The 22,853-nt window shown below is 36.5% G+C and overlaps 1 protein-coding gene across 3 annotated transcripts in view; it reads left to right on the plus strand.

The window, feature by feature from the left end:
• The window catches only part of LOC149238863 (lactoylglutathione lyase GLX1-like), a 46,958-nt gene extending 43,321 nt beyond the window's left edge, over positions 1 to 3,637 (plus strand). For 2 of the 3 annotated variants that reach the window (XM_089373206.1, XM_089373207.1), the window contains exons 9-10: positions 1,940 to 1,995; positions 3,368 to 3,637. In XM_089373206.1, the coding sequence (XP_089229332.1) occupies positions 1,940 to 1,995; positions 3,368 to 3,395 (84 nt within the window). In that variant the 3' untranslated portion in view covers positions 3,396 to 3,637. The remainder of the gene's footprint in view (positions 1 to 1,939; positions 1,996 to 3,367) is intronic. The other variant, XM_089373208.1, reaches the window with a different exon arrangement.
• The last annotated feature ends 19,216 nt before the right edge of the window (positions 3,638 to 22,853 follow it).

Raw genomic sequence — 22,853 nt, forward strand, 5'->3', positions numbered from 1 at the left:
TGGTGGTTGATTGGTTGACCAAGTTCGTGCATTTCTTCGCGATCCTAGCTATTATAAGGTCGCACAAGTAGTAGGATTGTTATTCAAGGCTTTATTTAGACTCTATGGGTTTCCTGAAAATATAGTTAGTAATCGAGATGTCAGGTTTATGAGTGCATTTTGGCAAGAGCTTTTCAGATTGATGGGAACATAATTGACCCCTAGTACTAGCTATCATCCTCAAACAGATGGGTAGACCGAGATTGTGAATATATGGATTGAGAGGTATATGCGTAACTATATGCGGGGCAGCAAAAAGAATGGATCAAAATGGTTACATCTTGGGGAGCACTACTACAACACCACTTATCATCTATCTATTGGGATGACCTCATTCAGGTTACTATATGAGGATAATGGCCCATCTTTTGTCTATTTGGCATTTGGATATTACGGGGCTCCAAAAACCAAAGATTAGATACACGAGAGATAGAACATCCTTAAGGTCCCCATGGAGAATCTGCAGACTGTCCATAACCAACTTAAGATGTATGCATACAGACACAAAACATATCACAACTTTGAGGTGTGAGACTTAGTTTTCCTAAAGTAGCAGCCATATAGACAGTCTTCACTCAAGAAGAGTGGTGCAGAAAAACTAAATCCAAGATTTTACAGGCCTTACAAAGTACTCTGACCAATTGGTGAAGTAACATATGAGCTGGGGCTGCTAGAAAGAGGCAAAATTTACAATGTCTTCCATGTGTCATGCCCTAAGAAGCCCTCCGGTCAGCAGGTTACTACTTTAGATGAGCTACATGCTTTTCTGGACGAGGAAGGTCAGTCAGAGACTCAGAGTTGATTCCAGAGGCTATCATGGCAGTTGGAGAGAGAAGATTGAAAGGTAGAATGATCTCAGAATATCTCATTAGGTGGACGGACTTGCCTGAAGAGGACGGCACATGGGAAGGAGAACAAACGAATTTGATTTGATCACCAAACGTATTGACATGGGGCCTCAGTTAACTTTTAATGTCAAAAGTCAAGTTAATGTTGAAATTTAACAAGTAAAGATAAATATCAACATTAACTTTAAGAATTAATATGAAAATTTATATACAGTTCCGAATGACTTTTTCAGGTCTGAAAACATGCTAGAATAGGCCTGAAACACACAACTGCGGGTGTGAAAGGTGCCCAAAATGTCCTGAAGCATTTTGGGCCACATTTCCAAATCATGAAGCAGGGCCTGATGTTTCAGGACATTTCTGGTGTGTTGCACATGCATATTGACACTCGAAGGTTTTGGCAAATGGATATGATGGAGGGGGTGTAGGGTGATTCCTGCAAACTTAGAACTGTATTCGAGTCCCATATACATTTGGCGTTAGGCCTTCACATAAACAGGTGAATGAATGAATGAAACTCCTGTTTTATGCTATCTTTATAATTTTTACAGCATTTCATGCTTTTGAACGTTTTATATTGGGATTTCTAGAAGATGTGATTTTTTATATGCATATCAATACTTACAGGTGTCAGGTCACAGATATGATTTTGGGTGTCGGGGTTGTTGGGGAGAGGGGGGGTTTCTGAGGGTGAGTTCTGCAAATTAAAACTGTATTCGAAGTCCCATATACTTCTGGCATTAGGTCTGCATGTGATTGAATGAATGAAACTGTTGTTTTTGCTGTCTTTATAATTTTTACAATGGTTCGGCTTTTTGACCATTCCTCTGGGAGCTGCGAGAAGTTTTTTGTCTTTCAATGTCTTATGAGCAAATGTTTTCTGATTGAGATTCGATTAAGATAGGAAACTGTATTTTGTTGCATTAATTTCATCCATATTAGATAAGACATTCAGGCACCTTTTATATCCATATGTTTTAGTTTTGGATTGTCATTTACACCTGGATACTAAATTTAACTGATGGCTTGTTTCATGTTATCGTATGTATCAGATATTTAAAACTTATATCACACATCTCATATCTATGCAGAGGATGGAGAATTTTAGGTAATTTTCAGAGTTCAGTAACTTACTGAAGTAGACATAAGAGCAGATTAGAAGAGGATTTTTCTTGAACAATATGTAATGACTTATTTTTGAGCTGCACCTTTCTTCTACGTAACGAAGTAAACAAGGAATTGCTCACTAATCTGAAAGCTTTTACAGCTGCAAGCAAACATGACAGTGAAAAATCTTGTATGTATGAGCTTTTACATTTATAGTAAACGAAATCAAGGAAATGGTGCTTGTTGATCCTACTATAGTGCTTTTAGTTTCTTTTAAGCTATCTTTCCAGCTTTCAGTTGTAGGTTCAAAAGAAAAATCCCAGAAAGCCTAAATGTTGTTACCAAACTGCAGCTGAAAGAGACCATAAATCTGTTTGAAAACATATATGTTGGGCTGGAAAAAGTCAAACAGGCATTTGAAATGCAGAGTGAACCTGCAAAATATTTTTCCCACTTTTTGGACAGTAGTAGTAGAAATAATAATAATAATAATAATAATCTAATTTTAAGGTCACAGTCAAGCCAGACACCAAATTGGTGTATGAGATCTCCCTGTTTACAGGACAAGGGACACCTCTCCACGTAGCGATTTGATTGCTAAAGTCTATAGAGGATTACATATTCTACCCCTCTCGATTTGAACATGTAACCTTCTAGGAGAAACACACATTTTCAACCATTAGGTCCACTGAGGGATGTTTATGGCGATAGAGTTCTTGTTTGCAAGAAAATGATTAATTTAGATGCTTTTGATATCTTTTTGTTTGCCTAGAAACTTATGTTCAAATCTCAAATTGATCTCAGGATATCATATGGACGTCTAAGTTATGAGGCAAAGATGGTTGTTTCTGACTTTTTTCACTATAGAAACTTTGTTGTATTGGATTCACATCTAGAAGCAGCTAGATGAGCATTTAGGTTTTAGATATGAAATTCAATTTAGTGCTTTTAAACATGGCTGAACTCATCTTTATGAATTTGTCTGTTATGCATTATTTAATTGATTTTAATTGGACATCTGTGTTTGAAGGATGATCATGAATGCAACACATCCCATGGAAGATTTTTCATATGCTGCTTTAAAGTGTGAATTTTGCTTGTCCTGTGGAGGCTTGATTATTTTCTCTATTGAAATTTGAATGCACCCTGTACACAGTATACAAGAAAAGAGTTATCACGAAACATTTCAATATTATGCACATATTATTGCAAGTTAGCATCTTGTAGGTAATCGATCAGTGTTGGATGTCATCTGAGAAAACAATAATGTATGCAACTTCAAAGTGCGCTTTGCATTGTTGTCTCAATACCAAATCAATATTTCATATCTCATCTGGTATCAATAATGTTCATGTCTTATTTTATATCTGCAGGTCTTTGTTGATAACAATGACTTCTTGAAAGAGCTCAAACAGGAAGATTAAGTTCCAGGAGGTTATAGTACACTTCCTTTTGCTGATATAAACATCTTTAAATATCTGCCACAGTTAGTAATGGTTGGACGGTGTATCTCTAAAGGCATAGCACTATACGGTATTTTTCAGACTGAATTTCATACAGACATATTTTTTATGATATGCTTTATATTATATATATATTTATATATATATATATATATATTTCATGTATTTTTACTTCGTTTATTATGCATTTTATGTATACATTGTATTGTTACTTGTATTGTTGCTTATATAAAGAATTCGTATATTTAAATAGCCACCAAAATTAAAATTACATAGTCTTCAAGGCATAACATTGTATTGTGTATTTACTCGGTATCTCATGCATGTATATAACTGTATCTATTTAAACACATGTAGTATCTATTTTTTGTTTTAAAAAATATATACCAACTTGGTACTTTGAGAAGCAAAGTTGCATGCCAATTGCTGTATATAAATCCAAAGTTCTCTTTGAAGGTGGAATTTGTAGCGAATAGCAAATGTAAAATGACTATCAAAATTATAGAGTCTACAGGGATTTAGATGGGTTTATTTATATGCATGCGAAAGGAACTAATTCTTGTTACTTTATTGATCTTTGCTGAGTAAAAGTTGAAACTATTTAATCCGTGGCATTCAGACTGGTCTCTTTCACATTATACTGAAATCGTCTGCTGCGCTGTGTAAATCATTGAACCGTTGAATTGGGTTCCAATTTCTCTATGCCTCAAGGTTGTGATAGGAGTGAGGTACTCTACGGTGTCTGAGCTTGTGTGTAATGCCAATAAAATAAAATTGAAAAAACTGACTCTTATATTTTTGATTACTGTAACAGTAAAATACTGATGTTTCTTTATATATTATGTCATATTTAAATTGGTATAGATCCATCTCAACTTTGGATCTATTACACAGAAGGATAAATAAAATGTTTGTTTATATGTTATATTGTAACACTAAAATACTGATGTTTCTTTATATATTATGTCATATTTAAATTGGTATAGATCCATCTCAACTTTGGATCTATTACACAGAAGGATAAATAAAATGTTTGTTTATATGTTATATCATATTTAAACTGGTATAGATCCATCTCAACTTTTGGATCTATTACACACAAAAAGATAAATAAGATCAAACTAGTGTGTCAGTGACTTGAGGAACTAGCCTGTGGTCTAAGAAACTGTGATCCAGAGGCATTTAAACTTTCAAAATCAACCGATGATCACACTTGGTTTAGGGCACACCAACCCTTAAAATGATTGATTTTTTTTAGGTGTGTCCTAAAAACCACTGAGTTTCTGTAAGATACATTTTCAATTTATATGGCTAAATTATTTTCAAATAAATACACTATATATATTTTTCCAGTTTCACAAATAAATTGTTCAGTTGCACAATAAATTTTACCAGCACTTGAATTAAGTTGAAAACCCAAAAATGTGAGAGAATATTGCAAAACCCTAGCTTCTTTTACTAATGGACTTCTGAAGAATTTTTTACATAAATTCTTTAGACAAACAAAACATGATGGATGAACCCCTGAAAATGCTTGCTCCTGAATGCCTTGCTAATTTGGTTCTTCAATAGAGTATTTCGGCCGTTTTGCAACAGGCGATTTGGACCTCCTTAATAATGTGATTCGGCCTTCTAATGAAGATCAATTCGACCTTCCTTTGATGATAGAAATGGGCCTCTCGCTGAATCAACTCGGCCTCCTTTAATATGGAACAATTCGGCCTCCCAAAACTTGACAATTTCAGCCTTCCTACAGATGTGGCTCAGCCTTCACAATATTTGGCCCTCTCCAAATGCAGTTCGGCCTCTAAGCTCCAATATAAGCAATAAACCTTCCTGAAACTTCAACAATCCGGCCCAAGAAGTTGGCGTCTTTTCAGAAGAATTTGGCCACACAAATTGATGGCAATTAATTAACTCGACCTCTAATAATTTGCTCCTTCAAGGATTGGTAATTCACGTCTTCTTAAGATTAATCCGTCCTTCAATGGATGGGACTCAACCTCCCTTAATGCTCAAACGTTCGGCCTCTTCACCAGAGGTCAACTTGCTTCTTGAGGGACACAATTCGACATCTGTGATTATATTTTGATTCGGTGTCCTGAAATTCGATCTTCTCTCTAGATGGATAAGATAAAGTAGCCTTCTTACCAGATCAATTCAAATTCCTTGCAAGAGCAATGATTAGGTAGGGTAGGGTGGCTTTACAACCATCGAAACCAACTGCCACCAACAAACCAACTAGGGTGGATCAAGGGTGTATGATCCAAAGGTAGGGTGGCTTTACAACCATCGAAACCAACTGCCACCACCAAACCAACTAGGGTGTATGATCCAACATTGAAACTGAGAAATGCCCAGGGTTTCTCCACCTCCACCACTTAGTAAGCCATTTGAGATTCACAAATAAATTTTCACATATCCCCTCGAGTCTCCTTTCTCTTATAATATTTTCTTAAATAATTCTTCACATATACCCTTTGACCCTTTGAGTCTCCTTTTTTTATAATATTTTCCTTTAAAAACCATAGGTGGTAAGCAAAAAAAACCATTAGTCACTTTTTATTTTTCCAAAATGACCCTTACCATTTTTATTTGATTATTTATTAATTTATTTTGCTGACCCTTTTTTCCTTGCCAATAGCCCATGGGATTCTTACAGAATGAAACCATCAAAATCTAATTGCACTAATGAAACTTTACTTATCTAATTGCACTAATGAAACTTTACTTATTAGATAGTATCTTAGAGACAAAAATATAAAGCTCTTTTTGGATCCCTTTCAATAGGTAATAAATCTGAATTAAAATAAGCTTATGCTAATTATTTGTAAACGATACAACGATATTATGTTTTGGCCCAGATTGTGTAAACCTGACGAACATGTATTTTCAAGTATTTCAATGTTATGTAGAAACAAAAAATAACATGTTTTACATTCAAATGGAAATGGAAAAGACATTTGTATTTGTATTTATATTAAAATATATAATATTACTATTTTATTTTATTTATTGAAATATAATAATATTATTTAAAAAATATTAAATAATATAATATATTCTTTACCCAAAACATAATAACTAAATTTTATTCAAAATGAAATATAATATAATCTAACCCAAAACCTAAGAACACTTTATCATACTTTTTCACAAAAATGTTAATTTTTATTCTAAATGAAATATAATATAATCTAACCCAAAACATTATTCAAGATGAAATATAATATAATTTAACCTAAAACATTATTCAAAATGAAATATAATATAATCTAACCCAAAACCCAAGAACACTTTATCATACTTTTTCACAAAAATGTTAATTCGAAGTTGGCATGGTAAAAGAAATACTAAGCTCTACTTTTTCACCCAAAATCTAAGATAAGATAAGATAATATTAAATTAAAATAATGAGAATCAGGGAGATATATACTTTTATTTAAAAATGGGGATTAAGTTAAAAGTGTATAATATATTTGGAATTTTAATAAGAAATAAGTTATACTTAATCCCAAGGATGTCGAGGAGAATTGATCCCATGACTTCTCGATCGGTGAGATACTTAGCAATGAGAATTTGACAATTGAGCTAACCCTTGGTCACCTAATATAATTACTTTTATAACATAATTAATTTGAAGAATATAAATGAAATTTAATTAATTATAGATTAAAAAATGTACATTTAAAATATGAAAGTAAGATAATTAATATAATAATAAGTTGATATAATTAAATATACATAACTTAATTGAAAATTGGTATAATGGTATAATGTATATGTTACAATATCTTTCTTAAAAACAAAGTATGCCATCAAGAAAGTTGCTTTGGAGGGAAAATTTATAAGGAATTTAATTGAATATTGGTATAGTGTATGTGGTACCAGATCTTTCGTAAAAGCAAAGTATACCGTCAAGAAAGTTGATTTGCATGGAAAAATTTATAGGGAATTTCGCGTTGATAACATTTATATAATTATAGAAGTATTTAGATGAGTTTTGATTTTTACTATACATTATAATTGAATTATATATATCATGATAACTACTAAATGCTTGTATTGAAATTTGAGAAGCATTCAGTTGTGGGCATAATATGTACTCTAGAGTATTTAACTATGGTTATTCTTGAGTTAAAATTCAAAATATTAATTAAGTTGATAGGCGTGGTATACACAATCCCAGTTGATATAATCAAAATTAATTATTTGAGAATATTTCTAGTGATATACACAATCCATTGAATGAAGTCAAGGGTTTCCCAATAGTTTTTATGTTTCATCTCCCTTGTGCCATCCCTTATAAATACTCATAGTTACAAATTACATATAAGTATTTCGATTACTATCAATGTTTATTAATCATTTAACTTAATTTATATGAATTTGCTAATTGAAACATAATATGTACTCTACATATATCTAATTGTATTTTTTTTAAAGGAACAGGTAACAACTTCATATTATAAACAAAATGTGGATTCTAGGCCAAAACCTTTACAAATTTTAGCTTGTTCTAATGTTGCACTGTTTACGCGTCTCCAAAAGATTTCATTCCTATGCCTATGGCCAATTTTACCCACTACCCTATGCATAATTCTACCATATACCTTGTAATAAACTACTAACAACAACATAAATTTGCAATACATCAACAAAAGATGGAGTAGTTCAAATTATTTGGGCACTGAAGGTCCAATTTCAACATCATCCTTAGCCTTCAATTCTCGTTCAATTGCACTTCTGGTCTTCTTCCTTGGCGGTTTCTCATTGGTGTCCAAGTTGTTTGATGGCTCTTTGTCTCACCGCTGAAGTCTGTCTCCATCTTGTTCATTATGATGTCCAAAACAACCACTTCAGACTCCATGCATTGTATTTTCTCAAATTTCCATTGCAATAGCTCATTTTTGTATCAAATAGTGCCAATTGTGCCCTCCTTTCCTTATCTTCCATGTCGCTCATATGCCTCATTATGTCCAACATGTTCTCCATGGCCTCTAACAATCTTTCCAACAATTTGTTCATCCTCTCTTGTGCTTATTCAAGGGATTTCAAGTCACTTGTCACCATTATAACTCTCCTGTGCATCAAAACGCTTTGGATGATACCTATCATATTCGGCGTCTTGGCATCTTTACTTGGCACTTGAAGTGTGATAGCTAATGTTATCCTTTTGTTAATAGTGCCGTGGTATGTTGTCCAACTCCTTCCTTGAGGTCACCATTCAAGGATATTAAATTCCATATCTTCCAGATCCATGGCACTGATATTGTAGTTCGCCTCTATTGAATCATTTGGGCAAAGACCTATATGGAGAGTTTGTGCATTTAAATCATCTCTGAAATGGCTTGCTTGCTTCTTTAGGGCTATAAGTAACCTTGTCGGCAACCTCCACGCATCACCTCATAAATATTCAACTCGCTGCCACTTGTCTTTCCAAGTTTTGCCATGTTTTAACCAAAGGCGCATGCCATCAAGTCAGGGTACTCTTCCAACAAGCCCATTTATTTCCGGTGTAAATTGGGTCGCCATTCTACTCTCCATTTGAATGGGTGAATAAACATCATCGAGAAGCTTAAATGCTGATATTTATTACTGATTCACCATTCAATTATCTGTCGACATGATCCACAACTGTAGATGCTCATATTTATTGATAGGAGAATGATTCCTACAATTCATGGCAAATGCATATATAATATGTGGCTTTGATCTTGCTCCATCCTTCCCTGACCCAAGATTACTCTGTTCGCAAGTGCATCAACCATGGTGTTCAAGTGTCATATGGTAAAATTCAATTTCCTTGAATTGCTAAATTTGCAGTACTATCCTTTGCAGAATGAGACAGAAGGGAATGATTAAGTTTTCCTTTGACATGCCTTACCTATTTGATTACTATCAATGAGTCACCAAAAACCATTACCCTTCGAATTCTTCTTGTTATAGCTATTTTTAGTCCTTGCCATAAAGCCAATATTTTGCTTGTTTACTAGTTAAAGTACCCAATCTCCACGCAAATTGTGACTCTTTTTGATTATCGAAGCATAAAATTATCCCTCTCGCTCTTACCAACCTAAATTTAATCCATAAATATATATATATTGTTTGAAAAATTCATTTAAGTTAATTTAAAAATATAAATACTCTTAATATTTGATATTAAAACAATTCAATAAAATTTTAAATTATTTATTTATCACTTCATTGTGAACAACATCACTTCCCCTGAGATCTCATGGTTATAAGTTGTAATAATTTTTTAGGAATAGGGACTAAATTAATTATTTAAGTAAGTTGTTTATAAAATTCAAATATAAAGATATAGTATGGTTCAAAGTTGACTATATGTAATTATTTTTTGGCATATGGATCAAATCAATTATTTTTTTTTCCACATACTAGTTCACGGATACTCGGGTCAGTGGGTAGCCGCTACGTCCAGGGTTGTTTAACACTGAGTGGACGCCACCCGAAGGGCATCAACACCCCTCGGCCTATTTATTGACCTGACCCCAAGAGCTTTCGGGATTCGACCTTGTGACCTCCCATTGGCGAGGCACTTGATTTGACCAATTGAGCTAACTCTTGGGGCTAGGATCAAATCAATTATTTAAGTTGGTTGTTTATAAAATTTAAATACAAAAATATAGTATGGTTTAAATATGATTTCGCTATATAATTACATGTAATTATTTTTTGGCTCATAGATCAAATCAATTATTTAATTATGTGGTTTATAAAATTCAAATATAAATATATAGTATGATTCAAATTTGAGTATGTTTATTTTATATATATATATATATATATATATATATATAGGGGAAGGAAAAATCGTAATTTTCATTAATATTTGAAAATTATATGTTGTAGATGTTTAAAGAAGCATATGTTGTAGGATGGGGCGACTTGCCCTTCAAATATACAAAGTACAAAAAACCCCATAGGGAGTGTTAATAATGATATCATATTTACATGTCTAAATATATATAGAAAATATAATGTTCAATAAAAATATATACAAGATACAGATCAAAATAAACATAAAATCACAAGCCCTTCAGGCCCCTATACTCTGATGTCAATATATGGCCTGTGGTGGTACTTGTAGTGTTCCCTGTCTCGCTACTCTAGAATCAGCGATGTAACTCGAGGCCTGACCGCAACGTCCTTGGAACGCTGGTCGGAAACTTGATTGCATTCCTTGTAAATATGGTGATGTACAATGGTATCAAAATGGGCCCTTAAACGAAGTGCATCATCCAATATGTGTCTCAGAGAAAATGCATGACAGATAGATATGTTGTTGAACCAATTTATAATGATCTTGGAGTCCCCATAAATTTGCAGATGCCTACATTGTTTCTCTAAAGAAAATTGTAGAAGATGTCTGAGGGTGATCAATTCAGCAAAATTATTTGTCCCATTGCCCAATCCCATATGGCTCCCCCCCACATCCCGTAACTTGTGCAGACCCATCAAAATAGGCCCAGGGGATACTTTTATCAATCACTTTAGGGATGATAGTACGCTGGAGGACATGTTTATCTTCATCTGGAATTAAGGAGTAGATGGACAAGACACAGGCATATACAAGATTCTAGAGAGGTGAAATGTTACTAAAAATGAGCTTATTCCTGACAAGCCAAATGGCCCAACAGACTAGTATAGGAAGATTTTGGGCCTTAAGTGGCCTTACCAATGACCACCAAGTTTGCCAAGCCTCTTGGATAGAATTGCCTTGCCAACTGGTAGATAAAGGGAGAGAAGAAAGAATCAACCCCTATAACTCCTTTGTGATAGGAAAGTGAAGAAAGAGATGTTCAATGGATTCAGAGTCTTGTTGGCATAAACAACACCATGTAGGTCCAGTGAAGGATTGCTTCATTAGGTTCACTTGTGGGTGATTTGTTTTGGAGGACTGTCCACATGAATAGTCTAGAGCAGGGGGTGGAGGGGCTTTCATCTTCCATAGAATGCTCCACCACCACTCAATAACAGGTGGTCGATGAGCATAAAATATAATAGGATATCCATCCTTGGGGGTGTATATCCCATGCTTTGCCTTTGCCCATATCAATTTTTCGTCCCATCAATGATCTTGACATGTGATTCAGTAAGTGCATTTATATAGTTAAGCCAATCATGATGCTGTATGTTTGGGATTCCAATTTGCATAGATGATCTCCAAGCTTGGGAGAATAGGTTGGTGTTCCTAGGGTTTGCGATATGATCAAGATGTCTGATGCTCACATTTGATAAGAAGGTGATCAGATCTTGTGGAAGACGATAAGCATTATCACTGCCTATCCAGGGGTCTAGTCCCACCTGAACAAAGGTGCCTAACCTAATCCTCCAGGTTAGTCCATCACGTATATATGAAATAGAATTGATAACTGCTTTCCAGATCACTAAGATGTCTATCTTGTTCCAAGTGGGTAACCGAATCCAATCCAATGTTCGAAGGGGACAAATGTATTTATGAAATACAACCTCAGTCCACAGGCTATGTGCAGTAAGGATCTACCACCCCATTTTGGCTACCAGGGCTGTGGAGAAATGAACCAGGTTTTTTAATCCCCACCCTCCCCATTTCTTTGGGAGGGCTATCAACTCCCATCAGACCCATGCATAGATTCAACCATCCTGTCTTCCCTTCCATAGAAATCTGCAACATAGTTTTTGAATTCTCATTAGAATGCCCCTTGGGATCCAGGCCATGGACATCCAGTAGACTGGAGTTGCTTCCAAAACAGATTTGATGAGTACAAGGCAACCAACCCTGGAGAGGTATTTATGATGCTAGATATTGAGTTTGCGCTCAATCTTTGTGACCAGCCAGATCCAATATGTGATTCTATAATGTAAGGGCTTAAGTCTAAAACCAAGGTACTTGAGGCCATCATCCAAAAATTGAATAGTAAAGGGGAATCTGTGGAGAGCATATTGAATCTTGTTGGGAGAACATCCAAATGTTGTAATGGTGGATTTTCTGTTATTGCACTCCATGCCTATAGCTGTACTAAATAGTAGCATAATAGAGTGTAAATCTGTCAGATCCCCAATACTTCCATTGAGAAATATAAGGACATCATCTACAAATAATAAGTGTGTTAAGGTGCAATTATTGGTAATCTTGATGCCCTGTATGCGCCCCAAGCGTCGCTCTTCTGAGATGAGGCGACTAAGGCCTTCCATAATAAGCAGAAATAATAGAGGAGAGAGAGGACATCCTTGTCTAAGTCCCCTTTCAACATGAAAAAAAGGGATGCAGAGCCATTTATGAGTACACTGAAAGAAACCTTAGTGATACAACACATTATCCAATTGATGAACTCTAGAGGAAATCCCAGATGTGTTAATAACATTCTCAGATATAGCCAGCTAGCATGATCAAAAGCTTTTGTAAGATCAATATTAAGAATCATACCTTTCAATCTCTGTCTTGATGGAGTGGAGAACCTCTTGGGTTGTACCAATAACATCATGAATCTGGCGATTATTGAGGAATGCAAATTGCTCAGGTGAAATATGAGCTGAGAGGATGGGTCAGAGACGATTGGCAATGATTTTGGCCATTATTTTGTAGATACAATTGCAGAGGGATATAGGTTGAAAGTCATTGAAGGATTCAGGACAGTTTGTCTTCGAAATGAGAGCAATAAAGGTGGAGTTGAATGCTTCATACATGTGCCCCGAAGTGCGGCAATCCTCAATAATGCTAAGAAGGTCCTCCCCTAATATGTCAAAGAAAGCAATATAGAACTCAACAAGCCAACCATCTGGTCTAGGGCTTTTATCCTTCTTAAACCATTTAAGAGTATTCTCCAGCTCCCCCATCGAGACAGGGTTAAGCAGATCCTCAACATCCTCCTGTTCCACATAGCGAGGAAATAAACTAACCAGTCTTATAACTTCAGCGAACGATGCATTGCGAGGAGCCCTATATTTCTTGAAGTGAGATGAGACTAGGGAGACCAATCACTGAAATGATTGGACTCGCTGTCCATGATCATTAGTCATCTGCCAAATAGTATTGATAGCACGATGGCCATTGGAAAATTTATGATAGAATTTTGTATTATCATCACCCTCTTTCAGCCAAATTGCTCTGCTCCAGAGTCTCCATGATTCCTCCCTGTCCTTCAAGATTCTATCCTGTTCAGATTCTAGGGATATGAGATGTGACTTTGTATCATCAGACAGATAGCCTCTTCCATGCTCATCCTCTAAGCTAGCTATCTCAGTCTCAATAGAATGAAAAGAGTTATCATCATGCAATATTTTGTTATGGGCCTATTTCATAGAAATACACTTGAGGTTTATGAGGTTATAAAAGAACCCCTTCGAGATAGATCGGCCCATACTGGGGGGATTAGCCTTCCAAAAGTCAGATACAAGACGAAGATAATCAGGATCCTTCAACCAAGTAACATTGAATTTGAATGGTGCAGGCCGCAAATTTCAAGAAAAATGGGAGAGTGATCAGATAAAACCGCCGTTCCAACACGTTGTCTGTAGTTGTGTACGTTCCCTAAGAGTCCTTGATGAGGATATGATCTAATTTGCGAGCCAACAATGCTTCCCCAGTTCTCCGGTTCCTCCAAGTCGGCTGTAGACGAGCCATGGGTATGTTAATAAACCCATGCTCCTCAAGGAGTGTTTCAATTGTATCAGATAGGGAGTCAATCTGGGCATTGTGACCCCAAGATTCAACATGTCCAATGGAAAAATTAAGATCGCCACCCAATATGATATTATCAGCTTGTAGGGGACTAGATCTGAGGAGATGTTCCTAGAAGGTAGCCCTATTGTGGCAGGGACCATATACATTGATCAGCCGGACAAAGATCAGAAGAATAAATGTCCGCCCCAATGTATCCATATCCTCCCCAGATATTGGTTAGCTTGACCAGTCTAGGATTATATCCAAAAGCGATGCCCCCAGATCTCCCACGCACATCCAGAGCATGAAAATGCCAACCAGGAACAATGTTTCAAGTGCAGGAATAATATGATCAATAAGCTCAAGTGTGTTATGTAGAAAATGACATCCACACTTTTTGAATCCATGAGTCTTCGAAAGGCTAGTTTTTTAGCGGGACTAGCTAACCCTCGACAGTTAAGGGAGAGCCACTTCATGGGGGGAAGACACCAGGGTATTTTGTGCTCTAAGAACCCGATCAATAGCTAGTTTTCGACCAACAACCACATCAATACCATCTTGTATAATAGCTCTCGAAATAGAGGATGGGCGTCCCCGAGGAGGCTTAGGAGGCAGGTGGGGGGAGATGATTCCAATTCCATAGGTACCCTGGGCTAGGGGGTGATTCAAGGAGCGAAGGTTATAGGAATGGGAAGGGAGAGAGGAGTCTGAAGCCTCCGAGGGAGTAGCCGATGGGTTGAGCTCCGGGAGGGAGGGGTGGTACAAGAAAAAATAAGGGAGGGTTGATTCAGGGGGTAGGTCAGGGGGGGGGCGGGGGGTAGATGCAAATGTAGAGCTACAAAGAGATGAAGTGGAAAAAAACATAGATGTAGAAGAAGAAAGGGAATTGACAAAGGAACAAAGATTGGAATTACCCGAAGAAAGCACAGCAGCAGCCGCCGTCCGAGCCCTGGTAAGAGGTGGCGAGGGAGGCTGGATTTGAGAGGTGCCACACTTCTTCTCTCGTGCCTTTGCAGAAGACAAGGGAACATAGCCTGTAGGAGTGTGACGGTCTTGTGCTCCCAGAGAATTCTCCTCTTCCTTAGTCTGATGCATAGATGCATAAGAGTTTTTAACCAGGGGGCATTCCTTAAAAAAATGCCCAACTTTGTGGCGACGTCGACACGTGAAGGGTACCCCTTCGTAATCCAGAATTTGTATGCGAGTGAAGTGTTTCCAGTAGAGGGTAATATGCTCCTCCAACCCTTCCCGCGTGTCCAGGTGAACCAATATACGAGCCAGAGACATATTGCTAGAAGAAATATAGGATTTATAGGTGCCCAATGCATTACCAATGCGCTTGAAAATGTCGTCAGACCAAAAATGCAAAGGCAGGCCCGGTAGTCTCACCCAAAGGGGTTCAACTCCCAATTGCTCCCGCTCTGGATCAAACATAGGGCTCCATCTCTTTAACAAGACCATAGTGAGTTCAATATGCCAGTACTTGGAGAGCACCCACGATGTATAATATGCCCGCTGAAAGCATAGAGCAAACGAACCCCGTGCAAGGGTAGTAATAGTCGGTGACTTTGATAGAATGTGCCCCCAAATCTCAGAGATCCATTGTTGAATTCTGACAGATGAATAGGTACACCCCTGAACACGCCCAACAAGTGCCTGGTCTGCAGTATCCACGACTTCCCCCATCTGTATTCCTTCCCCGAAATAGAGAGATATGTCCTGATTCTTAGCCTTTACACACTTTGATTTCTTCCCTTGCTTGCTGATTTGAGCACCCAAGGAAGGCTCAGGGGGAAGTTCCTGCTCTTCCGCCCGCTGTTCGGATTCTCCTTCCACCGGGTAGTTTAGAGTCCCTTCAAAATACCCCGATGAGGGAGGGACGGATACAAGGTTAATCAGATGATCAGAGGATTTCCTAGAGGGAATAACCGGAGGGTTGGATATCGACACAGAGGATGAGGGGAGGGATGAAATGCCGACAGGGGGAGAAATGGGATACCCTGATGGGTAAAACGAGTAAGAAGGGTCTATGCAATATGCCATGAAGTGTAGGGATGCCAGAGAGGGAGGAGGGGTAACAAAATCCGGCCAAGGGAGGGAGACGTCGAGTAGTTGATCGACTGGAAACGAGGGGCCAGGGTCTGAAAGATATGGCATAGAAACCGCCAAGGGGTAACCATCAAGGGATGCAGGAGGGGAGGGCAAAGACACATCCAATATCAGGGGGGGTGTGGTTGTCCAAATGGGGACCGATGTGAAGGGATCTTCCGAGTAATCCACTAGATCCGTCTCCATACTTCCGATCGCTGACGAACCGTGAGGAAACCATGCCAGCTGCCGAAACCCCCGAAGAGACTACGAAAAGGGCACCGGTGTCGTCAGATTGTAGGAAAGAAAGCGTGACCAGAGTTGTCAGTATGCAGTAAACCTAGAAAAAAACCCTAACTCGCCTTAATGTAGGTTCAAGTCTTATACAGCCTCTTCCCCACCTTCCTACCCCTTTATATATATTTGTTATTATTATTATTATAACTTTTTTTTTTAATGTGTGTAAGTTTCAGCTTTCAATTACTAGAAAAATGCTTATAATTTGTGCTTCACTATACTACTATGTGCGTAGGGAAACCAAACCAGTGGTATAGTCTTAATTTCTTGATATTGTAAGTATGATGCCTTATAAGGCGATTTGATAAACAAAAAACCTCGCTTATACTTGCTATATAGTGCAGAGGTCTATAGATTGCATTTATCTTGCATATATTAGGGAGGTCACACAGCATTGACCATATACCAAAAAAGCTGTACATAATGTCTATTGATAAAGGGACCTAAGTCCATGCTTTGCACTGGTTGAGCAAGATTGGTACACGTCCACATCCTGAGCAGAACTGCTCGCTCGAGAACCACATCCGTTTATGTAACTACAGTCCATCCGCGACCAGAGTCTATCCTTCACCAAATATCAGAATTGCTCCACACATCGGCTAGGTGGTTTACAAGTCCTTGCTTCATTCCCAACGCTCTCACGGCCCAGGAGTTCATAACAAACCCCACCGTGCTGAATTTCCCACATGTTACCTCTTACCACGAGAAGGAAAAAATTATGCAGACACTGCCATAAGCTACCTTGCTTCTCAGAATTTAAATGATATAATTATGCCATAAGCTACCTTGCTTCTCAGAATTTAAATGATATAATTATGCCATAAGCTACCTTGCTTCTCAGAATTTAAATGATATAATTATCCCGCATTACCTTCGACGGATCATAAGCATGTAGCTTATCATATTTGTAAGCCATACTAGACACTGTATTCTTGGGTGCCCTTGCTCCAGTTCCAGATTCATCTCCATCACTGGCATTGGACGTCCATTGTTCAATGAGATGGATAATCCCATCGTTACAGACCAACCCTGAGAAATCCCCAACACCATTGAAAGAAGGCAATTGAAGGAACTTGCCATTGCTATGCCAGGTATCAAAATCCTGACACCAACCTACAAGCAGATTGTACATGACTGAGAAGGTAAATAGCCGTGAAGGCAATTTTTTTTCTCAATTCTCGGTAGATTGGTGCAGAACATGCTGTCAGACTCCATCCCATGCTTATAATATACCCCATAGTTCGCTGGGATCCGATCAAACTTCCTATCTAAGTCACTACCCTCCACTATTATGCACATCCTGCAATAATTTAATTGGGACAAACCGTAACCAGGTGCAAGCATGGATCAACCAAGTACATTCTCTGATCTTGGTTGAATGCAGAGCCGAGGTGAAACATTAGACCAACATTACAATCCTCCTGTCAGCACAAGGGTTCATTAACATCCACCACCTCACATTAATATGGCTGGCTGAGGTGGTTTGTACCTCTTTACATCAGGCGGCTATTCATTATGATTCCAAGTGCTTGTCCCATCACTGTGATAACTGTGATTCCAAGTGCTTGTCCCATCACTGTGATAACTGTCTGGCGTCCGCGAGGGGCTTGGATTTCCACCTGCCATGGGGGAGATAAATACATTTTTAAATTTAATAATATTTACTAATAATTTATGTTTTTATTTATTATCATATTCAAGTTAATATTTTTATAGATTTGATGATTATATTTAGTTTTATTATACTTAACTAAAATAATATATAGTTTACAAAGAAAGAGTGATATTAATATTTGATCCTCTTCTTGGCATACATATATATATATATGTTTAATAGAATGGTTATGGGTAAGATAGAGGATCAATCCCACTCTAAACTGAGCCGGATGGCCTTGACTGGGCCCATTGAAGAACCCCCCGGATAAGTGAAGTCGATGATTGGCATGATCAAATTCGTGGGACAAGGCTGCTGTTTTTGATTTAATTTATACTCCTATGCCATTACCATTACCATTACCACAATCTTAGCTGCGCATATCTCCGAAGGAATATGCTTTGGTTTGGAGCCCAGCATATGCGTGATCTTAGAAAACAAGGTACACTAGGCACAACCACTACCACTACCACTTTAGCCACACTCTACAAACAAACATCGAATAACAAGGGACCCACCCATCCCATACCACTTTAGCCACACTCTACAAACAAACATCGAATAACAAGGGACCCACCCATCCCATACCACTTTAGCACACTCTACAAACAAACATCGAATAACAAGGGACCCACCCATCCCATACCACTTTAGCCACACTCTACAAACAAACATCGAATAACAAGGGACCCACCCATCCCATACCACTTTAGCCACACTCTACAAACAAACATCGAATAACAAGGGACCCACCCATCCCATACCACTTTAGCCACACTCTACAAACAAACATCGAATAACAAGGGACCCACCCATCCCAACCAGTTGCAGTTTGGCTTCCACTCTGCCCCCAAGTTTGCGATTATGAAGTTAATATGTGAAAACAATATTAGTTATTTTCATGGCATCATATGTAAGGATGAATGACTACATAGGGGCCATGTTTTGAAAGTATTTTTCCTAGTTTTTAAAAGGAACATTGTGTTTATTAAATTTAAATAATTTGCAAGTACTTTTTTTATTAATATAGTTTTTTAATAGTTTATATTAATTAATATGGAGTAATTAGTTATAAAATGTTTATTTGTTTGTTTACTTAGCTTTTTTACGTTACGTTTTTTATATAGACTAAAATTTAAATGGCTTGTTTTACAATATTATGTTCTTATATAGACTCAAATTTAAATGGCTTGTTTTACAATAATCTTACTATGGATTGTTTTTTAATAAAAATGTTTGTTTGTTTTTTTGGTTTTTGTTTTAATTAAGTATTTTATGTATCTTAATATTATGTTTTGTATTTAATATACACAAAGTATTTTAATTAATATTTATAATATAAATTTAAAAACCTTGATTATAGTTAATTTAAATTACAAAAGATAAATATTCTAAAAAATTATAATAATTTTATGAAATTCTAAGAAATAATAGTGATTTTAACTATTGGATTTTTGACAATACTGAGATATTTAAGTGTATATAACAAAAATTAAAGTTAGGACTATGTCTATCCTCCATTATCACTCTATCCAATAAACCATTGACAGGTTTAAAAAGATGACAAAATACAACAAGAAAACATCAATGTGTTAACATACTCCCTCAAGTATCATTGGCACATAATTTATGGACCTAGCCAAACCACTGATGTTAAGAATTTCTTGCTTCTACATGGTCTCTGTTAGACTCAACCATGTTTCTTTTTGGTTCTCACTATTGTTGAAGCTAGGTGTTGGATTAGAGTTTGGAGTTATTCTCATCATGCCTATGGTCAGATTGCCATCAACATGGTGCTCCCACTAAAATATTCTCTCCTTTGTGAATCATCATTTTCCTTCTTACCCGACATTATCTATGGAAGGGAGTAGATGGATCTCATATTTTCAACATGTTTTTATCATGGCAACTAAATATATCTAACCCACCCCACACACGAGTATCCTTGAGCCTTCACTTCCACCACCATCATGCTTAAAATTATACCATTTGATTTGGTGCATATGAAGACAAGGTTGTTCCATGATGGCACAAATTTCTTATTCAATGTGACTTTTGACAATTGGTCACAAATTCAAAATTATATATTAATAATGTGAAGAATAAGTATTGACTTTTTCTCTTTGTAGGAGGTGCAAAGGAGGAAAATGATCTCCGGTTTCTTATGTTCCATAAATTCATTGTAATAAAATTAGGTGGGTGAAATGTTCTTTAAGTGTTGTGTATGTGCCAAATTGTTTGAAACTTGGGTACCAAATCTAGGGAACTAACCCTAACATGTACTATGTTTGGGATGCACTGTAATCATGGTGCCAAATTATTGTTAATTGGGAAGCATAGACACTATGATAACATATCATCTAAGTATGCTACTCAAGAATATAACTTGGAATGTGGTGTCCTATCTATATAGATATGGACATACCGCCATTGCTCCACCTCCCTCCATCATTCCATCATGTAAAAGTCCTTGATTGCATTTTTGTGGCTTCATTCACCAACCCACAATCTTCTTTGTTATAACATGTTCTTTTATGTCTAATAGTATGGTCGTTGAAATTTCATAGGAGGAGATTACACTTTTCAAGAATTCATGCAATCTAGAGGTTCTTTCCTTGATCTCTCTTGTTTACAATACTTATAATAAGTGTGGAGTCTCTAATATAGGAGACGAGACTTGAGGTAAACTTTAAATGTAAAATGAGATTCATTGCAAATTGTGTCCTCTTTTGTTATGTTATTTATAGCATAGGTTAGACTCCAAGTGATTTAACATTATACATCTTCCTAGCTCCAGAATGAGGCCTCATGCTCCAACCATTCTAGGTTTTCCCTGTGAAGAAGCATTAAAGAACCACTTTGAATCTGAGGTTTGGTCTTGTCGAAGAAGCCATTTTTCCATTTGGAGGCTTTATTTGAACTTGGGAGGATGCAATAGGATTCACATAATTTTTGCGAGCTCAATAAAACTTGGATTAGTCATAAAGGTCCCATTGCTTCAAAAATTCTTTTTAAGATCCAATAGTTCATTAATTATTATATCTCTGGTAAAGTTTGAGATTAATATTTTTTCTTGAGAAGTTGTTGAGATAATGATGATATTAATGTTCAACTATTTACTGTTGAATATTTCTTTATTTCTAGCTACTTATGTCTTTCAAAAACATACTTGGGCAAGAGGAGCTAAAGCTTTGTGATACATTTCTTCTTAAAATTTCTTTGATACGAATGCTTCCAAGAATCGAAGACTAAATCTCGATAGGGGAACACTGACATAGGGAAGCCCAATTGTGAACACAAATCCTTCTTTTATTAGTCATCTTGCATTCCAAGAAGAGACAAAGTTGTTTTATCATTTTCCTTGCACATGCTACACAAGGAGGGGCCTTCATTTTCTATTTTATGAAGGTTTATGACGTGAAAATATTATTATGGAATTGAGTAAACATAATGCATTAATTTTTGTTAGTGATTATTTTTCCTATATTTAATTCCAATTATAATGATTTAATCTTTTCTTGTTGTACTCCTTCCTTAACTAAGAACACTCTAAAAACTATTCACCAACCCATACCATTCTATCTTCCATGATTTGTTGGAGAGATGTTGAGATCATAAATGGAAAATTCAAGGCATATAATTCATCTAAATGATCATGGGAGAAATATAGGAAATATACATTTTAATTGATTCCATCTTACGAGAATTCTTGAGTTTCATGCAAACAAATATACAAGGTGAAAATTTCCTTCCCCCTCGTCCTTTATATACCATTAGAGATATAAGCAATTTTTGCTAAGGCTTAATTTGAAAGCATTTATCCTCTTATAGTAGAATATGCTTCCCCTGGTTAGTTCCCAAGATATATGTTCATTAATTAGAAATCTTGAAAGATTAACCATTTTGCTAATGAGGAGCCACATTGGGAATGGAATTATTGATTTACGAAGTAGCCACCTCGAGCAAGGATCTAGTGATCAATAGAGGATTTGCCATGGGAAAGGACTTATTGATTAATGATAAAGTCATCTTCGGCAAGCACTTAATGATCTAAAACCCTTTTTATATTGGGGAATCATAATAGTATTTTAGAAACTCCATCAAATATGAGGTGTCTTTTGATGTTATATTCCATGCAATATTTGCCTCTAATGGGATGCTCATATTAGCAAGGTCTTATATGAAGATCTCCCATTAAAGTTTGCAACATATATTTCTCCAACGCCACTAAGAAGTATTTTTTATTTTATAATTTCCCTTCTAAGCAAGTCTTTCGGTATAAATCACATAAGAGAAATTTTTGGCCGACGCGTTTCGAACCAATAAGTGTGGTTCATCATCAGGACCAGATGAAGAGGCATACCATAAGGATTCTACATGTGACATTTCAAAGTTCTCTAAGAAATCTCACCGGGGCTACCAAGATGGAGGTTAAATAAATTGAGAGAGGTGAAGAGGATTCTTTATCATAAATTCCATTAGATGCAAACGACTAAGTACCCCAAGTAGAATGTACACTTTTTGACCAATCCAAAGTAGGATTTTATTCTAAAATCCAAAGCTACTAAAAGGAGACATGACTATCAAATATTGGAAGATTTCTAGTTTGGTTCTACAAAAAAATCTAATACTTTGGAAAATTTCATTAAGCATATAGATAGGAACATTCGAACCATGCATTTGATGTT

Source organism: Pinus tabuliformis, chromosome 8 (genome assembly GCF_031772625.1).
Source record: "Pinus tabuliformis cultivar Carrire ecotype Pingquan chromosome 8, CPIR1, whole genome shotgun sequence".
NCBI lineage: Eukaryota > Viridiplantae > Streptophyta > Pinopsida > Pinales > Pinaceae > Pinus > Pinus tabuliformis.